At 44.3% G+C, this 10,594-nt stretch overlaps 1 protein-coding gene across 3 annotated transcripts in view; it reads right to left on the reverse strand.

The window, feature by feature from the left end:
• Positions 1–1,027: 1,027 nt before the first annotated feature.
• Positions 1,028–10,594, reverse strand: part of RNF41 (ring finger protein 41, E3 ubiquitin protein ligase) — a 27,394-nt gene continuing 17,827 nt past the window's right edge. For 2 of the 3 annotated variants that reach the window (XM_012652548.1, XM_012652556.1), the window contains exons 3-7: positions 10,084–10,196; positions 5,657–5,928; positions 4,762–4,897; positions 4,251–4,354; positions 1,028–3,395 (exon numbers count right to left, since the gene is read on the reverse strand). In XM_012652548.1, the coding sequence (XP_012508002.1) occupies positions 3,044–3,395; positions 4,251–4,354; positions 4,762–4,897; positions 5,657–5,928; positions 10,084–10,173 (954 nt within the window). In that variant the 5' untranslated portion in view covers positions 10,174–10,196 and the 3' untranslated portion in view covers positions 1,028–3,043. The remainder of the gene's footprint in view (positions 3,396–4,250; positions 4,355–4,761; positions 4,898–5,656; positions 5,929–10,083; positions 10,197–10,594) is intronic. The other variant, XM_012652561.1, reaches the window with a different exon arrangement.

Raw genomic sequence — 10,594 nt, forward strand, 5'->3', positions numbered from 1 at the left:
TGCCTTTTTATATACTCATCTCCATCAGTGAGTAAGTTCTTTGAAGGTAGATGTCACTTTGCTACGTGCACCTCCCCATCCCTACTCTCGTGAGGATCTTGCAGGGTAGACATTCAATGAATATTTGTTTCCAAAAGCCAAATCTACCTTAAAAGAAAGATTTGGTGCCATTCATGACATACAGAAGAATGAGCAGCAGGTTCTAAAAGTAATTTTGACAGTTTCAGGAAAGAAAAAAAACATTACTGGTATCACTAGGGTATATATATTGATTGCCTCTTATGCTCTATATTGTGACGTGTTCATCGGTATTTTATAATCATAACTTGTACGTATGAAAGCATAAATTCAGTGAGCACAGGAATGCCTTTTTTTTCCTCAAGCCACTAGAGTATCTAGATTACTATTAGATTTACATTAGGTGCATAAAAAATGCTCAACAAATTTAAAATATACTTCTGTGGGGGAAGATTTCCTTTTCTTCATGACAGGGAAAAGGGGGCAGCAAATGCTTACAAAAAGGGTTTATCAAGATTTGACAACCACAGCAGGTATAGTTGTTTCAGGTTTCCTTCCTCACATTTACTTTCTTGGTTTAGGAAATGTTGGGAGGTAGAGGCTTCCCTGCCTGTAGGAGAATTCCAGATTCCAAAGCAAAGTTGTTTTTGGGACAAGGGAAAGAGATACATTATCTTGTGTAGAAAGTATCCCCAAAATCCAGAAGCACTTAGAGAAGACATGGAATTTAGGGTAAAGGCAGACCCTGGGAAGAACACAGTTCAGATCACTGGAGAGAGCTTTGGTTGCTAGGAAACAGGAGACAGGAGGGAAGGATGCAGGAACACAGGGCAAAGCAGATGTGAGGTGCATACTATTCCCAGACAGACATCCTCTGGAACCAGAGGTTAGCTCCAACATAAGCGTAGGTAACAAAGCAAGGAAGAAGTAAGCAGAATTAGGGTGAGAGAAAGGCAAAAGCAGAGAGAAAACCTTCAAAACAAGGGGAGTGATGCTGAATTAAGAATTTAGAGTTGAGTAAAAGGTTTATTAATAGTACAGTCAACACTGTGGAACAGCACATACAACACAACCAGCAACCTGCAGACACTAGTGCAAAGGGTAGGAAAGCCTTAACTGGGCTTCCTGGCTCCATCTGAGGGTGAGGACAGGAGACTATGGGCCTTGATAAGGCAGGCAGGGGCAAAGGGGAGTGGAAGAAATGTAGTAACCACACTAAGTATAGCAGCGTTTTCAAATTCCTGAGCACAATGTCCTGGAGCTGGAACATATGACTGTTCCCTACTCCCCTCAAGCTGCATCCCTCCACCCCAATCCCAATGGAGCCATGACCCAACTACCCAGACCTACAGCAAGCTGGCCTGGAAAAAAACTCCAAAAAGAAAAGGAGCCATTATATGGTGGAGAGGAGCCTTTCTATCTCTCTCCAACCCCAATCCCACCTGCATATTAAAGTAATCACACCTACTATCCTTCCCCTTCTCACTCTGCCAACCATCCTAGGAATCAAGGAATGCCCCAGGTAGCCTGAAATGGAGCTGAAGTCCTTAGTGGGGTGTGGATGAGGCACAGCACAGCCTGTACTTAGAGACACAGTAATATAATTTATATCTCATTTGCCTGGTGAAGCTTAGAACCCAGCTATATAGCTCCAAGGAAGCTTGTGTGTGTGTATGGCATGGTGGGGGTTGAGGGGAGTACCTTCAAAATTAATACTCTAACTCCAGAGTTTTATGATGAGACCCTGGAAGGAGTAGGAGCAAGTTTTCCCAAGGGCACAGGCATTGATGCTGGACTGTCACATCTATCAAGGGAGTAGAGGAAGCTCCTCATTTCAGATGGGGTTTTGGAGGGTTGGGACAGACTCGTAAGTTCAGCCAAGGACTCCCTTGGCTCTTCCTATATTAAAGCCAAAGGTTGTGCTGAAAACGAGAAATATAAAACAGACCCCATCCCTGTCCCACCCTATCCAGAATCCCCACAATAGAAACAGCAAAAGAAAAGTTTTAAGTTTTGTTGATTTTTTTTTCTTTTTTTCTTTCTTAAAAAAAAAGTAAATAAATTAAATTGCCAACAGTGTGGCTGGGCTAGAAAGTGGGATAGCCATACCAGGCCATTCTTAAAAAAAACAACAAAAAAAGTGGAGAGAGGGTAGGGTTTGTGAAATATAAACAAACAATGGCCAAGGGAAATTATCAAAATAACTAACTACAATCACAGGGCTGGAGAGGGGTCTATGGAACTATTACAGCCCATGCCACAAGAGGCAGTACCTACCCTACTTCAGCAAAAGCCAGAGAGCAGCTTTTTGCTGAACACAGAAACCCAAACAGACTAACCCCTAACCCCAACCCTGTCATTCCCTAATTATGAAAAGTGTAGGAAAGAAGAAATCTGGAAATTTTCGGCATCCCAACCTGCATACCTGCAGGCCCAGTGGGAGCCTGCACCTTTAAGGTGGGCTGAACAGGGATATTGCTTGGCACAGAGGTCCAGTCTTCTCCTAAGGGCCATCAGTGATGGCCAATTACAGGCCTCACTATTTCTAGGGTTGGTTCCACCCTTACCTTTCTTTAGGATGTCTGTTCCCCAGAACTGCCCTCTAAATACTGCTTAGAGTCAACAGACCTGCCTACTCTGATTCCCTGGTTTTGGAAGAAAGGGATGATTAGATTCCTTACTCCACCCTGATCCTCTAGGGAAAATGAATCTCTTTGTGCTTTCTGAATATATCTAGAACCAGAGATTAGGCAGGAAAATGGACAGAGGTGGAGATTTCCCCCCCAAGACTGAGAATTTACAGACATTTTAGGGGAAGAAATATGGCAAAAGGAGGAAATCTGGGTTTCCCACCTGAAAGGTTGAGCAAAGTGCCCGAGGGCCCCTCAGTGCCAGAAAAGCAGGGAGATGTATGGCTCAAACATAAGCCGCAGTATTAAGGACAGTGGGGAGGACTCAGGGCCCAGCTGCTGGAGAGACAGGATTTTCTGATTTCCATCTCTTCCTGATAGCCCATCAAGTTCTCCTATATCTCCTCCACTCCATGGGCAAATATCATGACAAGCCCTGGTTCTTGCACCATGTCATCACCCATATGCTGGTTTTCACAGGCCATCACGACAACAGCCTGCTTGCCAGGGATGCGTTTGGCCACGTAGTTCTCATAGTAGCGCCGATTCATCTGTCTTGTCTCTAGTGTGGCCAGACCCTGGGGCCAGCTACGCTCGTGGGCATTTTCAATCAGCTCGTTGACAATAGAAGCAGGACAGCCACTCTCCACCAGGGAGCGCTTGATTACAGCCTGGAGCACAGCGTCTGGGGTTGAGATCATCCCTCCCCAGCGGGTCACTCTTGCTGGCTGAAGGGAGTTCACCCACCTGTGGAGGGGTTTGGAGATGGTCATGTCAGCTCATCTCCTTTCTCTGCATTGGCTTTTTCTCCTAAAAGGGAGGGCCACCCACTGCATTCAGCCTAACTATTCTTCCTTCTTTCCATCCATCATTGGCTCAGAAACCCCAAATCTTTCCCTAGATGATCCCATCTGAGTCACCATCTTACTCACCAGATTAAATTCCACAAATCTACACTCTGTCCCTGTTATTTTTCTTTGAAATCCCAATACTTAGCACACATGGTGCTTGGCACATAGTAAGTGCCCAACAAATGTTTATTGAATGAAGCAATTATTCCTTTGTAGTGTTCCCATTTAGCACTATTTACCCTATATATATTGATTCGCACTTACAGTTTAGTCTATGAACTGTATAGGACTCCAGAACTGAAAGGGTTCTTAGATTTCACTTGTTTACTTCACTTGCTTTTGCTGCATTTTAGAGATCACTTTCCTGGACTTGCACTCTGCCTCTTCTTCTCTGGGTTGTAAGCTACCTGAAGATAGGGACAATATCTTCTATTTCTTATTGGCCCTCCTAGCACTCCACAGCCATCAGTACAGGACTTTCTACATGGTGAGTACTCACCTAATGCTGGATAAACTGCATCCTTGGGCAGGCTTTCCCCTCCATCCACCCAAATGCATAAGAGATCCTGGATTGGAGCTAAGGGTTATCCTCTTCTCCTCTGCCCCTGTCCTTCATCCCAACATCTGAGAAGCAGTGGCCCCAGGCCAGCTCTCCTACTGCCCTCCATCTGGCACTCCCCTGCTCTTCCTCCTTTCAGGCCTTGGTGCCAGGACATGGAGTCACTCACTCCACACCCTGAGTGACACTCACTCTAGGATCTCGTTGTATTCAATTGTCTCCTCCAGGTTCTGAAGGTTGGGGTTGACACTGCGGATTGCACGCATGTATGCCTTTAGCAGCTGGATGTCTCGCTTCTGTTGGAGGGAAGGAGAACCAAGGATGAAGGTTAAGGCAGACAACAAATAAAAGACAAAAGTTTATCCGAGAACGAGGGCAATTGAGAGATCTGAGGAATGAGATCATAAGCTTCAGGAAAACAAGAGGAGGACTCACTCACAGCTGTCTCCTTAGTGCTTAGCAAAGTATGTTCATAGAGAAGGCATTTGATAAATGTTAGGTGAATGAATGACATGAATGGGATGAAAGGAAGCAAGGAGAGCTCCAATCTGATTCCCTACTAAGCCATAGGCAGAGTATCCACTCACCCAGGCTCACAAGCACAGGCACAGGTCTATGTGTTCATAAGGGGTGTTTATCACCCATGGGTATGCAGTTATTTGCATATGAGGGACATGTTCTCCCCCATGTTTTCTAGACCTACCTGCTCCGCCAGCTGGTGTTTGTGTTCAGCCGATGTCTTCTCCAGCTCTGCGATGCGTGTCTGCTGCTGCTGTACCACTGAGCGCAGGTGCTTAATGCAATTGTGGTTTGGCAGCTCATCTTTGGGCATCTCCAGGCTGCAGCCCAGGGTGGGGATGGGGAAAAAGCAGAACAGGCCACCAGGGGCATTCAATGGGACATGTGGGCAAATGGCAGAAGATTGCAGAGTAGACCTTCTCCTACCCAAAATTTCTAACATTCATTTCAAGCCTCCCTCTTGTATGGTCCCTTCACTTTCTTCTCCCAGACTTCCTCCTTATCCCCTTTCTGCCTACTTTCTCTGAACTTTTTTCCTCTTCTAAGACATGGTGCTTTATCTACTGCATGGCTCTCCTTTCCTCCCATGGATTCTGCCTGTGCACTTATTCCTTTTGAGAAGCCCTAGTTTCAGAGCCCCAGCTATCAACATTCAACCAAATATTTCACACCCAGAGAGAAAAAATAGGGCAAGAGGAAACATGATAAGGCTGGAAAGTAGAGAGGAGTCAGCCTGACAAAGAGAAAGTAGTATTGGCCTTACAGGGAAGAATACAGTGAATCAGTCCTCAGTGTGATCACACAGATTGCTGAATTGCTGTCCTCCTTCTTTTATTAAAGCAAGAGCAAAAAGATCATAGTTGGAAAAGTGGCAAGAAAGTGAGATCTTCTGCAAATTGACCAAGGGGTTGAAAAAAGAAAAAAAAAAATGAGATCTTAGGGCAGAGCGCCAAGGAGGCTAAGAATACTCCTTGCCAACATAAGAGATCTCCTCATCTAGTGAACAGGACACCCAGAGATAGGGATATAAATGGGAAGGCCCTTATCTGTGTGGGGCAGAAGAATGGAAGGAATCTCACCCACAGCCCTGTTCACAGGTCACAGGCCGCTTGGGGTTGTGCTCACAGTCGCTGAGGTGAGACATGAGGTTGTCAAGCCGAACAACAGCACTGCAGCCAAACACAGCGTTGTCGCAGGCAATCTGCAGCTTTGACAACATGTTCCGCATGATCCGAGGTACTGGGCGCAGGTGGGCAACCGTCACAACGCTACGGTCCACCGGACACGTCTGTTGCTGAGAGAACCACTGAGTGATGCAGGCGTTGCAGAAAGCATGCTCACAATGAGGTGCCTAGATGGGAAAACAGGGCAAAAGGGACACAAGGGAATTAGCAGGAGTTAAGAGCCTGGATGTGATAACTCTACAAAGCCAATTAAGCCTTTGAGCAGCTTCTAGGACCAGAGATCCCTGGGGTCATAGCAAAGTACAGATCTACTACAGGAACTGCATTGTGGGGGGCAGGCTTAAGATACGTACCTGTGCTTAAGATTATAAATGGGTTGTGAAACAAGACAAACAAGTAAAAAGTTATATAACAATAACAGATATAAATAACACTCCAGAACAATAGGAGAGATGACATAAGGCAGCCAATTATTAATTGCCAACTGGATTATGTACACAATAAAAGTCAAAAAAAGTCCAGAGCAGGATAAGAGCTTTCCAGGTGAGGTAATCATGGCAGATATTCATGGAGAGGACAGAATTTGATATGGGTCTTGAAGGATGCTTCGGACTATAGATGTAGAAAGGAAGGGGACAGAGGTTTACCAGCTAAAGTTAAATGTAAGAAAGCTGAAAAGAAAAAAAAAAAAAAGCCTGGAATTCCTGTTGAGAGGTTAGGAAACCTCTCTGCGTGGGCCCAAATTCTTATTTTATGAGGGATGACCTGAAGTGTCGTCCTGAGTCCCAACAGCCACACTTACCCTCCTAAGCAGGGTTGGGGTTTTTCATAGAATCATATTCTTTTCAGTTTCACAAAAACCAGTTTGGCCTACTTCCCTGATAACTCAGTAACCTCTAACATTAATCCCTCAAAGCGAGAGGACTGCCTGGCCTCTGTGCAGACACCATCTGGCATCTAGCATGGGATACAGTAGACACTTGGTAGATGTTTATGAATAAATGACTGGAGTGCCTACTATGTCCCAAACACTTTACTAGGTGTTTATGATAAAAAAATAAATAAATAAGATACCACCTGGATAACATAGCAAGACCCAATTTCAAAAAAAACTAAAAAAAATTAGCCAGGCATGGTGGTATAAGCCTGTAGTCCCAGCTACTCGGGAGGATGAGGCAGGAGGATTGCTTGAGCCCAAGAGTTTGAGATTGCAGTGAGCTATGATCATGCTACTGCACTCTAGCCTGGGCAACAGAGCAAGACCCTGTCTACAAAAGAAAAGAAAAAAAAATGAGTTTCTGCCCTCAAGATGCTCATAGACACTAGACACCAAAGACTGAAATACAGAGAGTGTTCATAAAGGAAGACATCATTCTCATATCACTAATTCAACTGTCAGTAGATTTTTATTTTTTACTCAAAGGCATACTTCATTCTTTTCAAAGTCTTACAGACTGTATCTCCAAAACAAAAAGATCTGTCCACTTTTGTCCATCTCTACTGTCACTAACCCAGTTTAAGCTATCATCTCTCACCTGAATTATTAAATATGTCTTCTAACTGATTTCCCTACTTCTACTTTGCCCCTTTATAATCCACTCTAAATTTAGCAGAGTGATCATTTAAAAACACAAACCAGATCATATCACTCCCTTGCTTAAAACTTTATAATGGTTTCCCATTATACTTAAAAGAAATCTAAACTCCTACTCATGGCCTATAAAACTCTGCTTGATCTGGCCTGTGCCTCTGACCTCTCCTCACCTCACACCATGCTCCCAGCAGTGTTCAGGCCATGTTGGCTCTCTTTGACCACACTCAACTCATTCTTACTTCAGGATCTTTACTTTTGTTGTTCCCCTCTGCCTGAAATGAATGTTCTTTCTCTAGATTTTAACATGAATGGGCCCTTATCATTCAGGTCTTGGCTCTAGTGTCACCTCTTTTATGACCAACCTGTTTAAACCTGCCTCCCCTGCAGAAGTATACAGAATGTGCTACCTTTTGCATAAGAAAGAAAAGTGGGCCCCCAAAACATAGATATATTCATATTTATACATACACATGCACACATGTATACACACACATAAATATATTCATATTTATTTGTATCTGCTTAAATATATACTGGAAAGATAATAAACAAATAAAAGTAGTTATTTATTCATCTATGTGGGGATTAGGTGGACAGGGATAAGGATCGAAGTGAGAGCTCTCACAATGTATTTTTTTATACTATTTTGATTTTTTTGTTTGTTTATTATTTAGTTTTTTTAGAGACAGAGTCTTGCTCTGTCATCCGGGCTGGAGTGCAGTGGTGATCATAGTTTACTGTAACTTCTAACTCCTGGGCTCAAGTGATTTTCCTGCCTCAGCCTTCTGAATTACTAGGACTATAGGTGTGCATCACTGTGCCTGCATAATTTTTTAAAATATTTTTGTAGAGACAGAGGTTTTGTTATGTTGCCCAGGATGGTCCTGAACTTCTGGACTCAAGCAATCAGTCTCCAGAAGTGCTAGGATTACAGGCATGAACCACTGCACCCAGCCACTATTTTGATTTCTAAACCATGTAAATTTATCACCTATTCAACAAATAAATATGATGTGGGGAAATCAGCATCCCTAGCAGGAGCCTTCTAACTCTGGAAATATGTCTGGGTCACAAGGGTTTGCCTGGCCTGCTCTTCAGAAGGTAAAGCCTGGAGGTGGATGGGTGGCTTCTGACTAGGCTGTCACCTCTCTATAAGTGACTCACCTCAAATGGTAGTGCTGGAAAACAGACAAGGTCCTGCCAGGGTGAGGAGGGAACCTGACACACCCCATGACTTCTTGACACTACTAGAATAGCTTGCTCCACACCCATCCAACATGCCTCTAATGGGAATAGACTTCGAAGCCTTAGAAAGAGAATAGGTCCAGGCTGGAAACTGGGAGAAAGAATAAACTCAAAGGCTCAAAGGGAGTTACATAAGCAGGGAATGAGGGGAGGGCCATGAGACCTCATTGACTAGTGTCCTGATTTAGAAAATGGGATTATCTCAATCTGGCCAGGAGTGACTGAGGATTAATTGGTATTTACAGAATGAGGGCAATAAGGATCATGTAGGATGATGTCCCATGAATACAACTGTTTTTTGTGATTTTTTTTTTAGACACAAAGTCTTGCTCTGTCACCCAGGCTGGAGTACAGGAGTGAGATCATAGCTCAATGCAACCTTGAACTCCTGGGCTCAAGTGATGCTCCCACCTCAGCCTCCCAAGTAGCTGGGACTACAGGTGTGTGCTACTATACCTGGCTATGAATACAACTTTTAAGGATTCACCTTACTTATTGTACTTGCCTGGTAACCATGAGCTTCTCATACTTGCCCCAGGAAGATACAACTGAGTGTGGTCTGACAAGGCTGGCAGAGAAATGACCTATTGAAGGAGGCAGCTTTCATATCAAAATGCAGAGTGCATGGCTGGATCAAAAGCTGGTCTTTTCACCTGGGCGTGGTGGCTCACGCCTGTAATCCTAGCACTTTGGGAGGCCAAGGCGGGAGGATCGCTTGAGGTCAGGAGTTCAAGACCAGCCTCAGCAAGAGTGAGACCCCGTCTCTACTTACAAATAGAAAGAAATTAGTCGGGCATCTAAAAATAGAAGAAAAAAAAATTAGCTAGGTGTGGTGGTGCACGCCTGTAGTCCCAGCTAGCTACTCAGGAGGCTGAGGCAGGAGGATTGCTTTGAGCCCAGCAGTTTGAGTTTGCTGTGAGCTAGGCTGATGTCATAGCACTCTAGCCTGGGCAACAGAGCGAGACTCTGTCTCAAAAAAAAAAAAAAAAAAGCCAGTCTTTTCAATAGATCCCAGGAAGAAAATAGGTCAGTATATACATATTCCCACTTCCTATTTGTTAGACAGTAGGCAGGCAGAAGACTGCAAGGAGACTGGCTGATTACATGAAGCACTACATCATCAAAATGCAGAGAGAACTTATCAGGAAAGTCCGTAAATTTAATCATGAACAGGAAGATGGAAACTAGTCAGAGTTCCTGCAGAGGAAAGGAAGCTACTGAGCTACTAACAGGAGACAGAAATAAGCAGCTGACCGTGTTACAGGAGAAAACTCTCAGAGTGACCTCAGAAAAAAATGTGAACCACTGGATCTCTGTGGCATCCAATGTCTAGACTCTGGAAGGCTATTCTCCTTGCAGCTTCCACTGCTCCTCTCTACCAGACCTCTATTGGGGCAGAACATAGTGACTTCCCCATGGATCCCATTCCCCTAGTTTCACTGCCATCTGTTGTGCCACCAAACCTGCCATCAGACCAACTCACCTGTACTGGCTCCTCCAAGACTCCACTGCAAATAGGGCAGATAAGGTCTTCGTCAACATCCCCCTGGAAACGGGTTACATCATACCCCATGTCTCATCACTGAAACCCAGGTCCTGAAAGGTCAACAGAGGAAAAAGAGGCCAGTTCAGAAGAAGCCTGCATATATGTGACAAACAAGCTCACTGCCAAGATCCATTCATTTATCCAACAAATATTTATTGAGAGCCAACTATGTGCTCGCCATTTGTTGGGGGAGAAAGCTGACTCAGGAAACTTAATTCTAATGGGGAGAGGGGGAAGACATTACATAAGCACGCATTTAAAACACAAAGTGATTTTACTTTGACAGAGTAGGCACAAGACCTTATGAGGGCAAGAAACATGGATATCTAATGCCGGCTGAAAGGAGAGGGTGGTTTTTTTTTTTTTGAGACAGAGTCTCACTCTTTTGTCCAGGCTAGAGTGAGTGCCGTGGCGTCAGCCTAGCTCACAGCAACCTCACATTCCTGGG

The sequence above is a fragment of the Propithecus coquereli genome, unplaced genomic scaffold (assembly GCF_000956105.1).
Source record: "Propithecus coquereli isolate 6110/MARCELLA unplaced genomic scaffold, Pcoq_1.0 Scaffold111, whole genome shotgun sequence".
NCBI classification, from domain to species: domain Eukaryota; kingdom Metazoa; phylum Chordata; class Mammalia; order Primates; family Indriidae; genus Propithecus; species Propithecus coquereli.